Here is a 22,049-nt window from a genome sequence, read left to right on the forward strand (position 1 = left end):
CAGACAAAATCACACACAGAAGCATACACATACACATTCACAAGAAGAGAAAAAGGGGCAAAAATAATATATCTTTACTCCCAAACTCCACCTCCTCAATTTGGGATGATTCGTTGTCTATTCAGGTATTCCACACATGCAGGGTACCTCAAGTTGATTGTGGAGATTTAATCTGCTCCTTCTGAGGCTGCTGGGAGAGATTTCCTTTTCTCTTCTTTGTTCGCACAGCTCCAGGGGCTCAGCTTTGGATTTGTACCCGCCTCTCCGTGTAGGTCACCTGAGGGCATCTGTTCCCCCTCAGACAGGATGGGGTTAATGGAGCAGCTTATTCAGAAGCTATGGCTCAGTCTGGGGGGAGGGAGGGTTCGGATGTGGGGTGACCCTGTGGCGTCAGCAGCCAGCGTGACGTTGCACCAGCCTGAGACACACCATGCATTCTCCCAGGGAAGTTTTCCTTGGTACTCAGGATCCTGGCAGTGGTGGGCTGTACAGTCTCCTGGGAGGGGAGGTATGGATAGTGACCTGTGCTCGCACACAGGTTTCTTGGTGGCTGCAGCAGCAGCCTTAGCGTCTCATGCCCGTCTCTTGGGTCCGCGCTTATAGCGCTGGCTCGCGCCCGTCTCTGAGCTCCTTCAATCGGCGCTCTTAATCCCCTCTCCTCACGCACCAGGAAACAAAGAGAGAAGAAAAAGTCTCTTGCTTCTTCGGCAGGTCCAGACTATTTCCTGGACTCCCTCCAAGTTAGCCATGGTGCACTAGCCCCCTTCAGCCTGTGTTCACGCAACCAACCCCAGTCCTCTCCCTGGGATCTGATCTCTGAAGCCCGAGCCTCATCTCCCAGCCCCCGCCCTCCCTGGTGGGTGAGCAGACAAGCCTCTCGGGCTGGAGAGTGCAGGTCGGCACCGGTCCTCTGTGCGGGAATCTCTCCGCTTTGCCCTCCACACCCCTGTTGCTGTGCTCTCCTCCGTGGCTCTGAAGCTTCCACCCTCCACCACCCACAGTCTCTGCCCGTGAAGGGGCTTCTAGTGTGTGAATACCTTTCCTCCTTCACAGTTCCCTCCAGGTGCAGGTCCCATCCCTATTCTTTGTTTCTGTTTTTTCTTTTTTCTTTTGCCCTACCCAGGTACGTGGGGAGTTTCTCACCGTTTGGGAGGTCTGAGGACTCCTGCCAGCATTCAGTAGGTATTCTACAGGAGCAGTTCCACATGCATATGTATTTCTGATGTATCTCTGGGGAGGAAGGTGATCTCCTCATCTTACTCTTCCGCCATCTTAAAGCTCCTATTCTTTTTGATACAGTGGTAAATGAGAATGTTTCCTTAATTTCTCTTTCTGATCTTTCATTGTTAGTGTATAGGAATGAAAGAGATTACTGTGAATTAATTTTGTATCCTGAAACTTTACCAAATTCATGGATAAGGTCTAGTAGTTTTCTGGTAGCATCTTTAGGATTTTCTATGTATAGTATCATGTCATCAGCAGGCAGTGACCATTTTACTTCTTTTCCAATTTGAATTATTTTTATTTCTTTTTCTTCTCTGATAGCCGTGTATGGGACTTCCAACACTATGTTGAATAAAAGTAGCAAAATGCACATCCGTGTCTTGTTCCTGATCTTAGAGGAAAAGCTTTCAGCTTTTCACTGTTGGGTATGATGTTAGCTGTGGGTTTTTCACATATGGATTTTGTTATGTTGAGGTAGGTTCCCTCTTTGCTCACTTTTTGGAGAGTTTTTATCATAAATTGATGTTGAATTTTGTCAAAAGCTTTTTCTGCATCTGTTGAGATGATCATATGGTTTTTATTCTTCAACTTGTCAGTGTGGTGTATCACAATATTTGGTTTGCAGATATTGAAAAATCCTCATATCCCTGGGAAGAATTCCATTTGATCTTCTTGTATGATCCTTCTAATGTATCATTGTATTCAGATTTCTAGTATTTTGTTGAAAATTTTTGTGTCTTTTGTTCATTGGTGATATTGGCCTGTAATTTTCTTTTTTTATGATATCTTTGTCTGATTTTAGTATCGGGGTTATGGTGGCCTCACAGAATAAGTTTGGATGTGTTCCTTCCTCTGCAATTTTTGTTTTCGTTTTTTATTTTTATTTTCTTATTTTTTTCGGTATGCAGGCCTCTCACTGTTGTGGCCTCTCCCATTGTGGAACACAAGCTCCAGATGTGTAGGCTCAGCGGCCATGGCTCACGGGCCCAGCCACTCCGTGGCGTTTGGGATCTTCCCGTACCAAGGCACGAACCCGGGTCACCTGCATCGGCAGGCAGACTCTCAACCACTGCGCCACCAGGGAAGCCCCTCTGCAATATTTTGGACTAGGTTCAGAAGGATAGGTGCTAACTGTGCTCTCAACGTTTGGTAGAATTCGCCTGTATAGCTATCTGGTCCAAGATTTTTATTTGTTGGGAGTGTTTCTTTGGTAATTTTATTCGAGTACAGTTCATTCACATTAATTTCTGCTGTACAGCAAAGTGACTCAGTTACATATAGATAGATAGATAGATAGATATATTCTTTTCCATTATGTTTTTTTAAACCTTTATTGGAGTATAATTATTTTACAATGGTGTGTTACTTTCTGCTTTACAACAAAATGAATCAGTTATATATATACATATGTTCCCATATCTCTTCCCTCTTGCGTCTCCCTCCCTCCCACCCTCCCTATCCCACCTGTCCAGGCGGTCACAAAGCACCGAGCTGATCTCCCTGTGCTATGCGGCTGCTTCTAACTAGCTATCTACCTTACGTTTGGTAGTGTATATATGTCCATGCCTCTCGCTTTGTCACATCTTACACTACCCCCTCCTCATATCCATTCTCTAGTACGTCTGTGTCTTTATTCCTGTTTCACCCCTAGGCTCTTCATGACATTTTTTTCTTAAATTCCATATATATGTGTTAGCATACGGTATTTGACTCTTTCTGACTTACTTCACTCTGTATGACAGACTCTAGGTCTATCCACTGCATTACAAACAGCTCAATTTCGTTTCTTTTTATGGCTGAGTAATATTCCATTGTATATATGTGCCACATCTTCTTTTTTTTTTTAACATCTTTATTGGGGTATAATTGCTTTACAATGGTGTGGTAGTTTCTGCTTTATAACAAAGTGAATCAGTTATACATATACATATGTTCCCATATGTCTTCCCTCTTGCGTGTCCCTTCCTCCCACCCTCCCTATCCCACCCCTCCAGGCTGTCACAAAGCACCGAGCTAATATCCCTGTGCCATGCGGCTGCTTCCCACTAGCTATCTACCTTACTACGTTTGTTAGTGTGTATATGTCCATGACTCTCTCTCGCCCTTTCACAGCTCACCCTTCCCCCTCCCCATATCCTCAAGTCCATTCTCCAGTAGGTCTGCGTCTTTATTCCTGTCTTACCCCTAGGTTCTTCATGACATTTTTTTTCTTAAATTCCATATATATGTGTTAGCATACGGTATTTGTCTTTTTCTTTCTGACTTACTTCACTCTGTATGACAGACTCTAGCTCTGTCCACCTCATTACAAATAGCTCAATTTCGTTTCTTTTTAAGGCTGAGTAATATTCCATTGTGTATATGTGCCACATCTTCTTTATCCATTCATCCGATGACGGGCACTTAGGTTGTTTCCACCTCTGGGCTATTGTAAATAGAGCTGCAATGAACATTTCGGTACATGACTCTTTTTGAATTTTGGTTTTCTCAGGGTAAATGCCCAGTAGTGGGATTGCTGGGTCATATGGTAGTTCTATTCGTAGTTTTTAAGGAACCTCCATACTGTTCTCCATAGTGGCTGAACCAATTCACATTCCCACCAGCAGTGCAAGAGTGTTCCCTTTTCTCCACACCCTCTCCAGCATTTATTGTTTCTAGATTTTTTGATGATGGCCATTCTGACTGGTGTGAGATGATATCTCATTGTAGTTTTGATTTGCATTTCTCTAATGATTAGCGATGTTGAGCATCCTTTCACGTGTTTGTTGGCAATCTGTATATCTTCTTTGGAAAAATGTCTATTTAGGTCTTCTGCCCATTTTTGGATTGGGTTGTTTGTTTTTTTGTTATTGAGCTGCATGAGCTGCTTGTAAATTTTGGAGATTAATCCTTTGTCAGTTGCTTCATTTGCAAATATTTTCTCCCATTCTGAGGGTTGTCTTTTGGTCTTGTTTATGGTTTCGTTTGCTGTGCAAAAGCTTTGAAGTTTCATTAGGTCCCATTTCTTTATTTTTGTTTTTATTTCCATTACTCTAGGAGGTGGGTCAGAAAGGATCTTGCTGTGATTTACGTCATAGAGTGTTCTGCCTATGTTTTCCTCTAAGAGTTTGATAGTTTCTGGCCTTACATTTAGGTCTTTAATCCATTTTGAGCTTATCTTTGTGTATGGTGTTAGGGAGTGATCTAATCTCATACTTTTACATGTACCTGTCCAGTTTTCCCAGCACCACTTATTGAAGAGGCTGTCCTTTCTCCACTGTACATTCCTGCCACCTTTATCAAAGATAAGGTGTCCATATGTGCATGGGTTTATCTCTGGGCTTTCTATCCTGTTCCATTGATCTATCTTTCTGTTTTTGTGCCAGTACCATACTGTCTTGATTACTGTAGATTTGTAGTATTGTCTGAAGTCAGGGAGCCTGATTCCTCCAGCTCCTTTTTTCGTTCTCAACATTGCTTTGGCTATTCGGGGTCTTTTGTGTTTCCATACAAATTGCGAAACTTTTTGTTCTAGTTCTGTGAAAAATGCCAGTGGTAGTTTGATAGGGATTGCATTGAATCTGTAGATTGTTTTGGGTAGCAGAGTCATTTTCACAATGTTGATTCTTCCAATCCAAGAACATGGTATATCTCTCCCTCTATTTGTATCATATTAATTTCCTTCATCAGTGTCTTATAATTTTCTGCATACAGGTCTTTTGTCTCCTTAGGTAGGTTTATTCCTAGATATTTTATTCTTTTTGTTGCAATGGTAAATGGGAGTGTTTTCTTGATTTCAGTTTCAGATTTTTCATCATTAGTATGTAGGAATGCCAGAGATTTCTGTGCATTAATTTTGTATCCTGCTACTTTACCAAATTCATTGATTATCTCTAGTAGTTTTCTGGTAGCATCTTTAGGATTCTCTATGTATAGTATCATGTCATCTGCAAACAGTGACAGCTTTACTTCTTCTTTTCCGATTTGGATTCCTTTTATTTCCTTTCTTCTCTGATTGCTGTGGCTAAAACTTCCAAAACTATGTTGAATAAGAGTGGTGAGAGTGGGCAACCTTGTCTTGTTTCTGATCTTAGTGGAAATGCTTTCAGTTTTTCAGCATTGAGGATGATGTTGGCTGTGGGTTTGTCATATATGCCCTTTATTATGTTGAGGAAAGTTCCCTCTATGCCTACTTTCTGCAGGGTTTTTATCATAAATCGTTGTTGAATTTTGTTGAAAGCTTTCTCTGCATCTATTGAGATGATCATATGTTTTTTCTCCTTCAATTTGTTAATATGGTGTATCATGTTCATTGATTTGCGTATATTGAAGAATCCTTGCATTCCTGGAATAAACCCCACTTGATCATGGTGTATGATCCGTTTAATGTGCTTTTGGATTCTGTTTGCTAGTATTTTGTTGAAGGTTTTTGCATCGATGTTCATCAGTGATATTAGCCTGTAGTTTTCTCTTTCTGACATCCTTGTCTGGTTTTGGTATCAGGGTGATGATGGCCTTGTAGAATGAGTTTGGGAGTGTTCCTCCCTCTGCTATATTTTGGAAGAGTTTGAGAAGCATAGGTTTTAGCTCTTCTCTAAATGATTGATAGAATTCGCCTGTGAAGCCATCTGGTCCTGGGCTTTTGTTGGAAGATTTTTAATCACAGTTTCAATTTCAGTGCTTGTGATTGGTCTTTTCATATATTCTATTTCTTCTTGCTTCAGTCTTGTCAGGTTGTGCCTTTCTAGGAATTTATCCATTTCTTCCAGGTTGTCCATTTTATTGACATAGATTTGCTTGTAGTAATCTCTCATGGTCTTTTGTATTTCTGAAGTGTCAGTTGTTACTTCTCTTTTTTCATTTCTAATTCTATTGATTTGAGTTTTCTCCCTTTTTTTCTTGATGAGTCTCACTAATGGTTTATCAATTTTATCTTCTCAAAGAACCAGCTTTTAGTTTTATTCATTTTTGCTATCATTTCCTTCATTTCTTTTTCATTTATTTCTGATGTGATTTTTATGATTTCTTTCATTCTGCTAACTTTGGATTTTTTTTTTTTACTCTTCTTTCTCTAATTGCTTTAGGTGCAAGGTTAGGTTGTTTATTCGAGATGTTTCCTGTTTCTTAAGGTAGGATTGTATTGCTATAAACTCCCCTCTTAGAACTGCTTTTGCTGCGTTCCATAGATTTTGGGGCGTCGTGTCTCCATTGTCATTTGTTTCTAGGTATTTTTTTATTTACTGTTTTATTTCTTCAGTGATCACTTCGTTATTAAGTAGTGTATTGTTTAACCTCCATGTGTTTGTATTTCTTACAGATCTTTTCCTGTAATTGATATCTAGTCTAATAGCGTTGTGGTTGGAAAAGGTACTTGATACATTTTCAATTTTCTTAAATTTACCAAGGCTTGATTTGTGACCCAAGATATGATCTATCCTGGAGAATGTTCCATGAGCACTAGAGAAAAATGTGTATTCTGTAGTTTTTGAATGGAATGTCCTATAAATATCAATTAAGTCCATCTTGTTTAATGTGTAATTTAAATCTTGTGTTTCCTTATTTATTTTCATTTTGGATGATCTGTTCATTGGTAAAATTGGGGTGTTAAAGTCCCCTAGTATGAATGTGTTACTGTCGATTTCCCCTTTTATGGCTGTTAGTATTTGCCTTATATATTGAGGTGCTCCTATGTTGGGTGCATAAATATTTACAATTGTTATATCTTCTTCTTGGATCAATCCCTTGATCATTATGTAGTGTCCTTCTTTGTCTCTTCTAAAAGTCTTTATTTTAAAGTCTATTTTGTCTAATATGAGAATTGCTACTCCAGCTTTCTTTTGGTTTCTATTTGCATGAAATATCTTTTTCCATCCCCTTACTTTCCATCTGTATGTGTCTCTAGGTCTGAAGTGGGTCTCTTGTAGATAGCAAATATATGGATCTTGTTTTTGTGTCCACTCCACCAATCTGTGTCTTTTGGTGGGAGCATTTAGTCCCTTTACATTTAAGGTGATTATCGATATGTATGTTCCTATTCCCATTTTCTTAATTGTTTTGGATTAGTTATTGTAGGTCTTTTCCTTCTCTTGTGTTTCTTGCCTAGAGAAGTTCCTTTAGCAGTTGTTGTTGAGCTGGTTTGGTGGTGCTGAACTCTCTCAGCTTTTGCTTGTCTGTAAAGCTTTTAATTTCTCCATCAAATCTGAATGAGATCCTTGCTGGGTAGAGGAATCTTTGTTGCAGATTTTTCTCCTTCATCACGTTAAATATGTCTTGCCAGTGTCTTCTGGCTTGAAGAGTTTCTGCTGAAAGTTCAACTGTTAACCTTATGGGGATTCCCTTGTGCGTTATTTGTTGTTTTTCCCTTGCTGCTTTTAATATGTTTTCTTTGTATTTAATTTTTGACAGTTTGGTTAATATGTGTCTTGGCGTATTTCTCCTTGGATTTATCCTGTATGGGACTCTCTGTGCTTCCTGGACTTGATTAACTATTTCCTTTCCCATATTAGGGAAGTTTTCAACTATAATCTCTTCAAATATTTTCTCAGTTGCTTTCGTTTTCTCTTCTTCTTCTGGAACCCCTACAATTCGAATGTTGGTGCATTTAATGTTTTCCCAGAAGTCTCTGAGACTGTCCTCAGTTCTTTTCATTCTTTTTTCTTTATTCTGCTCTGCAGTAGTTATTTCCACTATTCTATCTTCCAGGTCACTTATCCGTTCTTCTGCCTCAGTTATTCTGCTATTGAATCCATCTAGAGAATTTTTCATTTCATTTATTTTGTTGTTTATCATTGTTTGTTTCATCTTTATTTATTCTAGATCCTTGTTTAATGTTTCCTGCATTTTGTCTATTCTATTTCCAAGATGTTGGATCATCCTTACTATCATTTTTCTGAATTCTTTTTGGTAGACTCCCTATTTCCTCTTCATTTGTTAGGTCTGGTGGGTTTTTATCTTGCTCCTTCATCTGCTGTGTGTTTTTCTGTCTTCTCATTTTGCTTATGTTACTGTGTTTGTGGTCTCCTTTTTGCAGGCTGCAGGTTCGTAGTTCCCGTTGTATTTGATGTCTGTCCCCAGTGGCCAATGTTGGTCCAGTGGGTTCTGTAGTCCCCCTGGTGGAGGGGACTAGTGCCTGTGCTCTGGTGGTTGAGGCTGGATCTTATCTTTCTGGTGGGCAGGTCCACGTCTGGTTGTGTGTTTTGGGGTGCCTGTGGACTTATTATGATTTTGGGCAGCCTCTCTGCTAATGGGTGGGGTTGTGTTCCTCTCTTGCTAGTAGTTTGGCATAGCATGTCCAGCACTGTTGCTTGCTGGTCGTTGAGTGAAGCTGGGTGCTGGTGTTGAGATGGAGATCTCTGGGAGATTTTCACTGTTTGATATTATGTGGAGCTGGGACGTCTCTTGTGGACCAGTGTCCTGAAGTTGGCTCTCCCACCTCAGAGGCACAGCACTAACTCCTGCCTGCAGCACCAAGAGCCTTTCTTCCACACGGCTCAGAAGAAAAGGGAGAAAAAGTAGAAAGAAGAATTAGTAGAAGCAGAAAGAAAGAAAGATAGAAAAAGAAAGAATGGAGGGAGGGAGGGAGGGTGGAAGGAAGGAGCGAAGGAAGGAGAAAAGAAAGAAAGAAGATAAAGTAAAATAAAGTAAAGTAAGATAAAATATAATAAAGTTATTAAAATAAAGAAAATATTTATTAAGAGAAAAAGAAAACAAAAAAACAGGCGCATAGAACCCTGGGACAAATGGAAGCAAAGCTATATGGAGAAAATCTCACACAGAACCATACAAATAAACACTCACAAAAAAAGGAAAAGGGGAAAGAATCATAAATCATGCTCTCAAAGTCCACCTCCTCAATTTGGGATCATTCGTTGTCTAAAGGAGGGAAGGAAGGAAAGAAGGAACAAAGATAAAGTAAAATAAAATAAAGTTATTAAAATAAAAACTAATTATTAAGAAAATTTTTTTAAAAAAATACGAATGGATAGAAACCTCGGACAAATGGTGGAAGCAAAGCTATACAGACAAAATCACACACAGAAGTATAGACATACACGCAAAAAGTGAAAAAGGGAAAAACATCATAAATCTTGCTGTCAAAGTCCACCTCCTTAATTTGGGATGACTCTTTGTCTATTCATGTTTTCCACAGATACAGGGTACATCAAATTGATTGTGGAGCTTTAATCCACTGTTTCTGAGGCTGCTGGGAGAGATTTCCCTTTCTCTTCTTTGTTCTCACAGCTCCCAGGGGCTCAGCTTTGGATTTGGCCCCGCCTCTGTGTGTAGGTCGCTGGACGGCGTCTGTTCTTCGCTCAGATAGGATGGGGTTAAAGGAGCAGCTGATTCGGGGGTTCTGGCTCACTCAGGCCAGGGGTAGGGAGGGGCACGGAATGCGGGGCGAGCCTGCGGTGGCAGAGGCCACCATGACGTTGCACCAGCCTGAGGCGCACCGTGCATTCTCCCTGGGGAGTTGTGCCTATATCACGGGACCCTGGCAGTGGCGGGCTGCACAGGCTCCCTGGAAGGGGGATGTGGATAGTGACCTGTGCTCACACACAGGCTTCTTGGTGGCAGCAGCAGCAGCCTTAGTGTCTCATGCCTGTCTCTAGGGTCCACGCTATTAGCCGCGGGTCACACCCGTCTCTGGAGCTCCTTTAAGCAGCGTTCTTAATCCCATCTCCTCGCGCTCAAGGAATCAAAGAGGGAAGAAAAAGTTTCTTGCCTCTTTGGCAGGTCCAGACTTTTCCCCATACTCCCTCCCGTCCAGCCGTAGTGCACTAACCCCCTGCAGGCTGTGTTCACGCCACCAACCCCAGTCCTCTCCCTGTGCTCCAACCGAAGCCCGAGCCTCAGCTCCCAGCCCCGTCCATCCCGGCGGGGGAGCAGACAAGCCTCTCGGGCTGGTGAGTGCCAGTCGGCCCTGATCTTCTGTGCGGGAATCTCCCCGCTTTGCCCTCCACACCCCTGTGCCTACGATCTCCTCCGCATCCCCGAAGCTCCCCCCCTCCACCTCCCGCAGTCTCTGCCCACGAAGGGGCTCCTAGTGTGTGGAAACCTTCCCTCCTTCACAGCTCCCTCCCACTGGTGCGGGTCCGTCCCCATTCTTTTGTCTCTGTTTATTCTTTTTTCTTTTTCCCTACCCAGGTACATGGGTAGTTTCTTGCCTTTTGGGAGGTCTGAGGTCTTCTGCCAGTGTTCAGTAGGTGTTCTGTAGGAGTTGTTCCACGTGTAGATGTATTTCTTGTGTATCTGTGGGAAGGAAGGTGATCTCCGTGTCTTAATCTTCTGCCATCTTCCCAGAAGTCCCCCATTATGGTTTATCACAGGATATTGAATATGGCTCCCTGTGCTATACAGTAGGACCGTGTTGTTTATCCCTCCTACATATAATAGTTTGTATCTGCTAATCCAGAATTCCCAATCCTTCCTTCCCCCACCCTCCCCACCTGGCAACCACAAGTCTCTTCTCTATATTTGTTAGTCAGTTTTTGTTTCGTAGATATGTTCTTTTGTATTGTATTTTAGATTCCACATAAAAGTGATATCATATGGTATTTGTCTTTCTCTTTATGACTTACTTCACTTAACATGATAATCTCCAGGTCCATCCATGTTCTTGCAAATGGCATTATTTCATTATTTTTTTATGGCTGAGTAATATTCCGTTCTATGTATGTACCAGAACTTCTTTATCCATTCATCTGTTGATGGACACTTAGCAATGGTTGCTTCCATGTCTTGGCTATTGTACATAGTGCTGCTATCAACATAGAGGTGAATGTATCTTTTTGAATTATAGTATTGCCTGGGTATATGCCCATGAGTAGGATTGCTGGATCATTTGGCACCTTTATTTTTAGTTTTTTGAGAACCTCTGTACTGTTTTCCATTATGGCTGCACCAATTTGCATTCCCACCAACAGCGTAAGAGGGTTCCCTTTTCTCCACACCCTCTCTAGCATTTATTATTTGTAGACATTTTAATGATGGCCATTTTGCCTGGTTTGAGATGATACCTCATTGTAATGTTGATTTGCATTTCTCTAATAATTAGTGATAATGAGCATCTTTTCATGTGCCTTTTGGCCATCTGTATGTCTTCTTTGGAGAAGCGTCTATTTAGGTGTTCTGCCCATTTTTCATTTGAGTTATTTGTGTTTTTTTGTTATTGAATTGTAGGAGCTATTTGTATATTTTGGAAATTAAACCCTTGTTGGTTACATGATTTGCAAATATTTTATTCTAGTCCGTAGGTTGTCTTTTCGTTTTGTTTATGGTTTCCTTTACTGTGCCAAAGCTTATATGTTTGATTAGGTCCTATTTATTTTTGCTTTTTTTTCTGTTGCTGTGTGAGACTGACCTAAGAAAACATTAGTAGAATGTATGTCAGAGAATGTTTTGCCTGTGTTCTTGTTACCGAATCCATGCTCGCTCTGCTTGCCGCATGACTGGTCAATAAATTGGGAGATGAGGTGTTGAGGCACGGAATATGACTTTTTTTGGGAAGCTGGCAGACCGAGAAGATGGCAGGTTAATGTCTCCAAAAAACCATCTTATCGGGGTCTGGATGCCCATTTGTTTTATAGAAGAGAAAGAGGGAGGAGGTGAGGAAGTAAAATAAAAAGGCTATGTCTAGCAAATATCTCCTGGAATGGCCAGCCTTGGGGAGGAGATGTGTTAATTTCTTCTTTCTTGCAGCCATTCACAGGTAGACAGGATCAGGATGTTTCCCTGAACAAAGGCACTTTGGTTTAACATTCACGCAGAGGGGCAGGGTTCCCCAAGGCAGGCCATTATGTATAGACAGTATCCTGTCAGTGAACAAAAGTAACAGGAAGCAAAGGTTAAAGTAAAGAAACAGATCCAACATGGAGTCAGGATTGGCTCTTCCCTGTTACACTCTCTTCTAGGAGTTTTATAGTATCTTGTGTTATATTTAAGTCTTTAAGCCATTTTGAGTTTATTTTTGTGTATGTTGTGAGAGAGTGTGTTCTAGCTTCATTGATTTACATGTGACTGTCCAGCTTTCCCAGCATCACTTGCTGTAGAGACTGTCTTTTCCCCATTGTATATTCTTGCCTCTTTTGTCAACGATTAATTGCACATAGGTGTGTGGGTTTATTTCTGGGCTCTCTGCTCTGTTCCATTGATCTGTCTCCTTTTGTGCCAGAACTACGCTGTTTTGATTACTGTAGCTTCATAGTATTGTCTGAAATCTGGGAAGGTTGGTTATGCCTCCTGCTTTGTTATTTTTCCTCAGGATTGCTTTGGCAATTCTGGGTCTTTTATGGTTCCATATAAATTTTAGGATTATTTGTTCTAGTTCTTTGAATAATGTCATAGGTATTTTGTTTAGAGCTTTAAATCACAGATTCAATTTCACTACATGTAATTGGTCTATTCGTATTTTCTATTTCTTCCTGATTAAGTCTTGGGAGATTGTACCTTTCTGAGAGTTTGTCCATTTCTTCTAGGTTGTCCATTTTATTGGCATACAGTTGCTTGTAGTAATCTCTCATGATCCTTTGTATTTCTGTGGTGTTCGTTGAAACTTCTCCTTTTTCATTTTTAATTTTCTTAATTTGGGCCCTTTCCCTTGTTTTCTTGATGAGTCCAGCTAAAGGTTTATCAATTTTGTTTATCTTTTCAAAGAACCAGCTTTTAGTTTCATTAATCTTTTCTATTGTTTTCTTAGTGTCTATTTAATTTATTTCTGCTCAGATCTTTGTGTTTCCTTCTACTACCTTTGGGTTTTGTTTGTTCTTCTCTCTCCAGTTCCTTTAGGTGTAAGGTTAGCTTCCTTATTTGAGATTTGTCTTGTTTCCTGAGGTAAGCTTGTATTGCTATAAACTTCCATCTTAGAACTGCTTTTGCTACATCCCATATCTTTTGGATCTTCATGCTTTCATTTTCACTTGTCTCTAGGTTTTTTTTTTATTTCTTCTTTGATTTCTTCAGTGATCCATTGGTTGATTAGGAGCATATTGTTTAGCCTACATGTGCTTGTGGTTCTTTTTGCAGTTTCTTTCTTGTAGTTGATTTCTAATCTCATAGCATCATGGTTAGAAAAGATGCTAGATATGATTTCAATTTTCTTAAATTTACCAAGGCTTGCTTTGTTGCCTAGCATGTGATCTATCCTGGAGACTGTTCAGTGTGCACTTGAAAAGAATGTGTATTCTGATCCTTTTGGATGGAACACTCTATAGATATCAGTTAAGTCCATCTGGTGTAATGTGTCACTTAAGGACTGTGTTCCTTATTGATTTTATTTCTTTTCCTTGTCTGATTCCTTTGGTGAGGACTTCTAGTACTATGTTAAATACAAGTGGTGAGAGTGGATGTCTTTATCTTGTTCCTGATTTTAGAGGAAAAACTTTTAGATTTCATCATTGACTATGATGTTAGCTGTGGGTTTTGTCATATATGGCCTTTATTATGTTGAGATATATTACCTCTATACCAACTTTGTTTAGAGTTTTTATCATAAATGATGTTTAATTTTTTTCAAATGCATTTGCAGCATCTATTGAGATAATCATATGATTTTTCTTCTTCAATTTGTTAATGTGGTGTATCACATTGATTGATTTGCAGATACTGAAGCATCCTTTACATCCCTGGGATAAATCCTACTTTATCATTTTGTGTTCCGCTTAATAGGTTGTTCAATTTAGTTTGCTAATATTTTATTGAGGGTTTTTTATCTATGTTCATCAGTGATATTAGCTTGTAATTTTCCTTTTTTTGGTGGTATCTTTGGTTTTGGTATCAGGGCTATGCTTGCCTTATAAAATGAGTTCAAAAGTATTCTTTTTTTGTTTAATTTTCTAGGAATTCTTTGAGAAGGATGTGTGTTAACTCTTATTTAAATGTTTTTAGAATTCATCAGTGAAGCCATTTGTCCTGGACTTTTGTTTGTTGGGAATTGTTTTTATTACTGATTCAGTTTTATTACTGGTAATTGGTCTGTCCACATTTTCTAGTTCTTCCTGGTTCAGTCTTGGAAGATTGTATGTTTCTAGGAATTTATCCATTTTTTTCTAGATTGTCCATTTTTTGGAGTATAACTGTTTGTAGTAATCTCTTATGATCCTTTTTATTTCTGTGCTATTAGTTATTTATCCTCTTTCCCTTCTGATTTTATTGATTTGGGCTCTTTCTCTTTTTTTCTTGATGAGTCTGGCTAGAGGTTTTTAATCTCTATTTCATTTGTTTCTGCTCTGATCTTTATTATTTCTTTCTTTCTACTAACTTTGAATTTTGTTTCTTTCTTCTTTTTCTAGTTCCTTTAAGTGTAAGTTTAGATTGTTTGGCATTTTTCTTGCTTCCTGATATAGGTGTGGATCACTATCCACTTCCCTCTAATAACTGCTTTTGCTGTGGCCCATAGATTGTAGATCATTGTGTTTTTGCTTTCATTTGTCTCTAATTATTTTTTGATTTCCTCTTTGATTTCTACAGTGATCCATTGGTTGTTTAGTGCATGTTGTTTAGACTCCACATGTGTGGGGTTTTTTTTTTAAGTGTTTTATTGTTGTTCTTGTACTTGATTTCTAGTCTCATACCATTGTTGGAAAATATGCTTTATATGATTTCAGTCTTCTTAAATTTATTGAGGCTTGTTTTGCAACCCAGCATGTGAACTGTCTTTGGAGCATGTTCCATGTGCCCTTGAAAAAAATGTGTGTTTTGTTGTTTTTGGATAAAAAAGTTCTGTATATTTGTATTATTTCCATCTAGTCTAATGTGTCATTTAAGACCAGTTTTTCCTTATTGATTTTCTGTCTGGATGATCTCTCCATTGATGTAAGTGTGATATTGACATTGACTACTATTATTGTGTTACTGTCAATTTGTCCTTTAATGTCAGTATTTGCATTATGTATTTAGGTATTCCAACTTTGGTTTCATATATATTTACAATTGATATACATCTTGCTGGATTGACCCCTTCATCATTATGTAATGTCCTTCTTTGTCTCTTGTTACAGTCTTTGTTTCAAAGTCTATTCATCTAATATAAGTATTGCTACCCCAGCTTTCTTTTCATTTCCATTTGGATGGAATACCTTTTTTATCATGTCACATTCAGTTTTTGTGTGTGTTTACATCTGAAGTGAGTCTCTTATAGGTATCATATAGATGGTCTTGTTTTTTTTAGTCATTCAGCCACTTTCTATGTATTTTGATTGGAACATTTAATTTATTTACATTTTAAATAATTATCAATAGGTATGTATCAATACTTATTGCCATTTTGTTAATTTTTTTCTGGTTGTTTTTGTCTTTTTTATCTTTCTTCATCTTTTGCTCTCTTCCCTTGTGATTTGATGATTATCACTAGTGTTATGTTTGGATTCCTTTCTCCCTCTCTCATGTGTGTGTGTGTGTGTGTGTGTGTGTATGTCTGTTACAGGTTTTTGCTTTGTGGTTACCATGATGTTCGTATTTCACAATATATATGATTATTTTCAGTTGATGATCTCTTAAGTTTGAACTCATCTAAAAACCCTGCATTTTTATACCCCTCTTATGTTTAATGTTTTTAACATCATATTTTCCATGTTTTTTATGTGTATTTCTTAACTACTTTATGTGTATATATAGGTGATTTTACCACTCTTGTCTTTTAACCTTCCTAGTAGTTTTATAAGTGGTTGACCTTTACTGTGCCTTTGCCTTTACCAGTGAGATTTTGTCTTTTGTAATTTTTATATTTCTAGTTTTGGTCTTGTCTTTGCTACTTATAGAAGTCCCTGTAGCATTTCTTGGAGAGCCATTGGTTTAGTGATACCTAACTCTTTTAGTGCTTGCTTCTCTGTAAAACATTCTCTCTCCTTCAAATCTGAAGATAGCCTTGCTGGGTAGAGTAGTCTTTGTTGTATGTTTTGTCCTTTCATCACTTTGAATACATCACTTTGGCACTCCCTTCTGGCTTGCAGGTTCTGCTGAAAAGTCAACTGAAAGTCTTATGGGAATCCCTTTGTATGTAACTAGTTGCTTTTCTCTTGCCGTTTTTAAGATTCCCTATCTATAATTTTTGCCGTTTTAGTTATAGTGTGCCTTGGTGTGGATCTCTTTTTGTTCAGCTTGTTTTGGACTCAGTTGCTTCCTGGACCTGGATGTCCATTTCCTTTCACAGGTAGGGGAAGTTTCCAGTTAATATTTCTTCAGATAAATTGTGTCCCTTTCTCTCTTCTCCTTTGGGACCCTTATAATGTGAATATTTGTACTCTTGGTATTTTTTCCAGAAATCTTTTAAAAGCTATCCTCATTTCTTAAATTCTTTTGTTCCCTTTTTCTGTTCAGCTTGGGTGATTTACATTATTCTGTCTTTCAGTTCACTGATCTGTTTCTCTGTATCATGTCATGTACTCTTGATTCCTTCTTAGTGTTATTTTTTTTTTTTTTAATTTCAACTATTGTATTCTTCAGCTCTGTTTTATGGTTCTTTATACTTTGTAACTCTTTGTTAGACTTCTCACTGTGTTCATCCATTATTCTCCCAAGTTCATTGAGCAGTTTTATGATCATTACCTTGAAGTCTTTATTGGGTAGGTTGCTCTCTTCCAGTTTGTTTAGTTCTTCTGAGATTCTGTCTTGTTCCTTTGTTTGGAACATATTCCTCTGTCTCCTCATTTTACCCAGTTCTCTGTGTTTATTTCTATTTATTAAGTAGGTCAGTCATGTTTCCTGATCTTGGAGAAGTGGCATTATGTAGGAGATATCCTATGGGGCCAATCAGCATACTCCACTCTGGTCACCAGAGCTATATGTCCTAGGGGTGCCCCATGTGTGTGCTGCGTGGGTTCTTCTGTTGTGGTGGGGCCACTACTCTGGGTGTGCTGGCAGACAGGGCTGGCTCCCAGCCCAGTTGGTTGCCAGGCCCTGTGTCGTGGTGGCTGCCAGCCCACTGTTGGGCAGGGCTGGGTCCTGGCATGAGTGGCTGTTCATCCCCAGTGGTCCCAAGGCTGGTGCTGCCTTGATAGTAGGTGGGACCAGGGGCCTAGGTGACTGTCTGCAGGGTCTGGGGGGACCTAGGGCTGGTACCTCACCACTGGTGGGTGGGGTTGTCCCAGGGCAGCTTAATGTATGTGCCTATGGGGCTTTTATTTTTATCTTTGTTTCATCATATGTAACATGTCTTTTTCATTTCTCAGTTACTTTTAAAGTTTTCTCTGTCTTGGGTTTTGAGCAATTTGGTTTGATGTCCCTTGGTGTAATTTTCTTTATTTCTTTTACTTGGGGTTCACTGACCTTCTTTGATATGTGGGTTCATAGTTTCCATAAAATCTGGAAATTTTAGAGACATTATTTCTTCAAATATTGTTTTCTTCCCTCTTACTTTCTGGGACTCTAATTGTAGTTGTGTGCTTTGTCAGTTGAAGTTGTCCCATAGCTCATTGATGCTCTGCTCTTTTGCTTGCTTGTTTTGCACTTTTTTTTTCTTTTTTATAGTGTTTATTGCTGTGTCTTCACCAGTCTTTTTACCTGCCATCTTAAATTTGCCATTAATCCTATTTGGTTCTTTTTATTTTTTTGTCTCACATTTTAGTTTTCATCGCTGTTTTATTTGTTTCTTTTTATGTCTCTCTACTTAACTTTTGAACATATGTTTCAGTTGTGGGTCAATTTTGATTGATTGATTTTTTTCTTTTCATTTTGCATTGTATTTTCCTTCTCTTTTGTATGCCTTGTAATTTTGGATAAGAAGCTTGACATAGTGAATTTTACCTTGGTGAGTGCTGGATGCTTTTGTATTCCCATTCTTGAGCTACTTTCTGAGTTAAATTAGGGAAAACAATTGATACTTTTGTGCCTTCATTTTAAGATATTTTTAGGCAGGACCAGAGTAGTGTTTAATCTAGGGATACTCACTACTCAGGCAGGTTTCTTTCAAGTTCTCTACCAAATACTCAATGAATATGAGATTTTCCAGTCTGACTGGTGGGAACAGGCAATATTCTTCACCCTGCATGAACTCCCATTTCCCTCTAATCCTTTCATACAGTTCTTCCCATGACCTTTGTTATTTTTTTCACCACATATGGGTTTGTGGTGAAGACACTTGAAAGAGACCCCCTACAGGGTTCTCTCTCTGCTCCTCTTACCTCTTCATTAATCTTTCTTGCTTTTTCTGCCCTGATCTTCCCTGACTCTCAGTTCTGCTTCATCACCACAGGGAATCTGCCAGGCTCTGCCTGAGTTTTCCTTACCTACTCAGCATCCTGAAAACTCTTTCAAGGTTCTAAGCTAGAGCAATCATAGGGCTTACTTGATTTGTTTCCCATCTTTTAGGGGTTACTTTCCTTCATTGCCTAATATCTGATCTCTTGAAAACTGTTGCTTCCTATATTTTATGGGTATGTTTTTTTGGAGGGGCTGGGTTTCAACCAGTTGAGTGAATCCAGTTCCTGGTTTTACATCATCTTGGCCAGAGGCACAGAAGTTCTGGGAACTTTAATCATTTTTATGATTATCATTTATGTCTGTTTTATTGATGTAATTCACTGTTATGTTCTTTTTAATATTATTTTTTCATTTATTTCTGCACATATGTTCTTTTTCCAATAGATTTTTTTGATTGGTTGTTCTACTCCTCTACATAGTTTCAACCAATTACATTATTCTTCAAATTCTGACATTACAGTGTAGTCTTTGGTTTCTCACTACCTCTGCTAGTGATAAAAAGTTCACAAATGCTTTTGTTTCTATATTAGAAGATGCTTGTTAAGGAGAGTTTAATTCTCCTTTCTATAAAAGATGCTTGGTAGAGAGTTTATTTTAAATTGTTACATCATTTAATAGATTTAAAATTGTGTTTTACTATGAGGTTATATTACATTTATAAGTTTTTATTACAACATAGAGAAAATAAGCATATTTACATTTACTCTGATGAAAAATATATGATATTCTGACCACTACATTGCTAGAAATCAGCTGCTAACCTTGGATTTATGTTTTGCTTTCTTTAGTATTTTATACAGTAAACCACCAGTTACTGAGCATATTAACAACATGGGACTCCCCTTCTATGATGTTGTATCTGTATACAGATACACTTATACTTTGGGGCCCAGATTACCAGCAAAGATCTATAGTTCCTTTCTCCTCCTGACCATTTAGCATATTCCACCATAGTTCCTGCTACTTTACATTTTTCTCCTCCCTCACTAACCACATTCAAGTTACACAGAATTGGTATCCCCTGATTTTAGAATGGTAAATAAGGATATGCTGTATTTTGAAAAATCTGTTTTAAGATTCTCTTTTGACAGTTAACTATGCAGTATATGGGTTTTGTTTACCCTAATGATAGGTCAACTAAAACAGATTGCAAAGCTATTAATCCTCTCATACTTTGAGAAAATGTGAAATGATATATTTTACTAAAACCTTTAATGATATGTAGTTTCATGTATGTATATATATATTTTTTTCATTTTAATTTAGGATTTGCTTTCCCATATGCTGCATATGGACCCACAGCAGCGGTACACTACAGAACAAGTATTAAAACACTCATGGATAACCCACAGAGATCAGTTGCCAAATGATCAGCCAAGTAGAAATGATACATCACATGTTGTTAAGGTAAAACAAACATACTTTTAAGCACTTTCTAAATGCTTGATACTAATAATGCCATTGCATGCCATCCACTGATGACACATATAATTACTTTAAAGTATCTTTACTTTTTAAAGGTATATTTATAGATTTTTTGTTTTGGTTTGCTTTTTTAAGTAACAAACTTCTTTAGCTACTGCCTTACTGATGATAAATAAAATTTTCTTGATTGTATTTGACTTGCTCTTAAGAGACACTGGGGCTAGGAGCAGACTAAATTCAAGTTTTGTATGGAAACAAAAGATGGCTAGTGGTTCCTAAATTAATAACCATTGGTTTCCATATTTATAGGCATTGAACCTAGATTTTAAAGTTTAGTGTTTTATCCATTTATCTCTTGATGGACACTAAGATGTTTCCATATCTTGGCCATTGTGATATTGCTGGAATGAACATGGGAGTGCAGATAATCTCTGAGGGTAAAGAAATTGTGATGTGTGTGTGTGTATGTGTATGGAATATATTATATATAATAGAATATTATTCAGCTTTTTAAAAGGAGATCTTGCCATTTGCCACAACATAGATGAACCCATAAGACATTATTGCTAAGTGAAATAATGTAGACACAGAAAGAAAAATAGTACATGATCTCTCTTATATGTGGAATCTAAAAAAGTCATATATGTAGAAACAGAGAGTAGAACAGTGGTTACCAGGGGCACAGAGGTGGTGGAAATGGGGAGATATTGGTTAAGGTATACAAAGTTACAGTTATGTAGGATGAATAAGTCTAGAGATCTAATGTGAAGCCTGATGACTATAGTTAATAATACTATATTGAGTACTGGAAATTTTCTAAGATTTCAGGTGCTCTCATCACACAAAAAGTGATAACTGTGTGAAGAGAAAATGTGTTGACTAGCTTGACTGTAGTAATAATTTTACTATAGATATCAAAATAACATGTTATATACCTTAAATGTATACAATTCTTATTAAAAATAAGACTAAAAAGATATTTAAAAGCAAATTCAAAGAGTTTTGAAAGACTGATAAAAATAATACATTTTAGTGTTTTAAAAATTTGTAAGAAGCATAGTTATTGAAGCAAAAAATATACAAGTAATCAAGTGTTAATTAATCAAGGGAGCATCAATGCACAGATTAAGGATTCTCAATTATTTTCCTGGGGGGAAGAAGTTGTATTCTAGTTAAATTTCTCATGATATAATGTGGAAGTTTTCTTACTTCCAGAGATTGTTATTCATTTTGTGATATTTTTCATTATTTTAGGGAGCAGTGGTCGCCACATATTCTGCCCTGACTCACAAGACCTTTCAACCAGTCCTAGAGCCTGTTGCTGCTTCAAGCTTAGCTCAACGACGGAGCATGAAAAAGCGAACATCAACTGGCCTGTAAGATTTTTAGTGTTCCTCAGCCTAACTGGATGAATAAAAATTTAAATGTGTGGCTTTTTGTCTAATCTTATATCAAAGGCATTGTTTTCTACTACATTACTTGAATATTCTGTTTAAGCTTCCTTTTTTTAAGGGGGAGTGAGATTAAAAACATATACAGGTCCACAATATTCATACCACATTGTTTTTCAGTAGTGTCCAAGTGTATATTTAAGTATAAAATTGGTATCTACAAGGTCCTACCAACTTCTCTGCACATTAACTTCTAAAGTTCCTTTCAAATAAATTTACTTTAATAGTTTTTCTGGTTGTGTAAAATAATGGTTTGGGGAATCATTACCAACAATTAAGATGGAAGTATAATAGTATAATGCCAAGCAATGTCAGTATTTTTTAACATTAGATCCTGAAAGGATAGGCTTCTTTTTTTTTTTAAGAAAAACAAACAAAAAATGTATTGTAGAAGCTTATTGTGTGTAACCAAAGGACTCCGTTCATTTGACTCTGTAGTTACTAAAATGTAAACATAGTCGTTTGGTGCCAGATTAAAAAATCATTTATGCTAATATGTTAACTCCTAATATGGTTGATGCTAAATTTTACAGGAGAATTAAATCACAGATAATGTGTGCCGACAGACCTGTGTATTATCCATAAAGAGCCTCATCTAGAAATAAAGGTTTTCATAAGGCTTCTGTAAATTTTACATCTAATGGAATTGTAGTACAAGTGAAGAAAATTTTAGCCAAAGGCTTTATATTGGTGTTGTAATCTACTGAATAGGTCATAGTTAAGCCTTTGAAAATAAAGTACATGGTGTTGGCACTACCTTGGTGTTATGTAAGCTGA

General features: G+C 37.9%; 1 protein-coding gene across 4 annotated transcripts in view; it reads left to right on the plus strand.

Annotated features, from left to right (window-relative positions):
- Nucleotides 1-21,240, plus strand: part of RPS6KA6 (ribosomal protein S6 kinase A6) — a 164,544-nt gene extending 143,304 nt beyond the window's left edge. For 3 of the 4 annotated variants that reach the window (XM_089904323.1, XM_022580820.2, XM_022580819.2), the window contains 2 exons: nucleotides 19,663-19,803; nucleotides 21,076-21,240. In XM_089904323.1, the coding sequence (XP_089760449.1) occupies nucleotides 19,663-19,803; nucleotides 21,076-21,201 (267 nt within the window). In that variant the 3' untranslated portion in view covers nucleotides 21,202-21,240. Of the gene's footprint in view, nucleotides 1-15,860; nucleotides 15,876-19,662; nucleotides 19,804-21,075 lie in introns of all 4 variants that reach the window. The other variant, XM_089904322.1, reaches the window with a different exon arrangement.
- Nucleotides 21,241-22,049: the final 809 nt, after the last annotated feature.

This window comes from Delphinapterus leucas, chromosome X (genome assembly GCF_059928025.1).
Source record: "Delphinapterus leucas isolate spDelLeu-1000000601 "Yukka" chromosome X, BTC_Dleu_Yukka2, whole genome shotgun sequence".
Classification (NCBI taxonomy): Eukaryota; Metazoa; Chordata; class Mammalia; order Artiodactyla; family Monodontidae; genus Delphinapterus; species Delphinapterus leucas.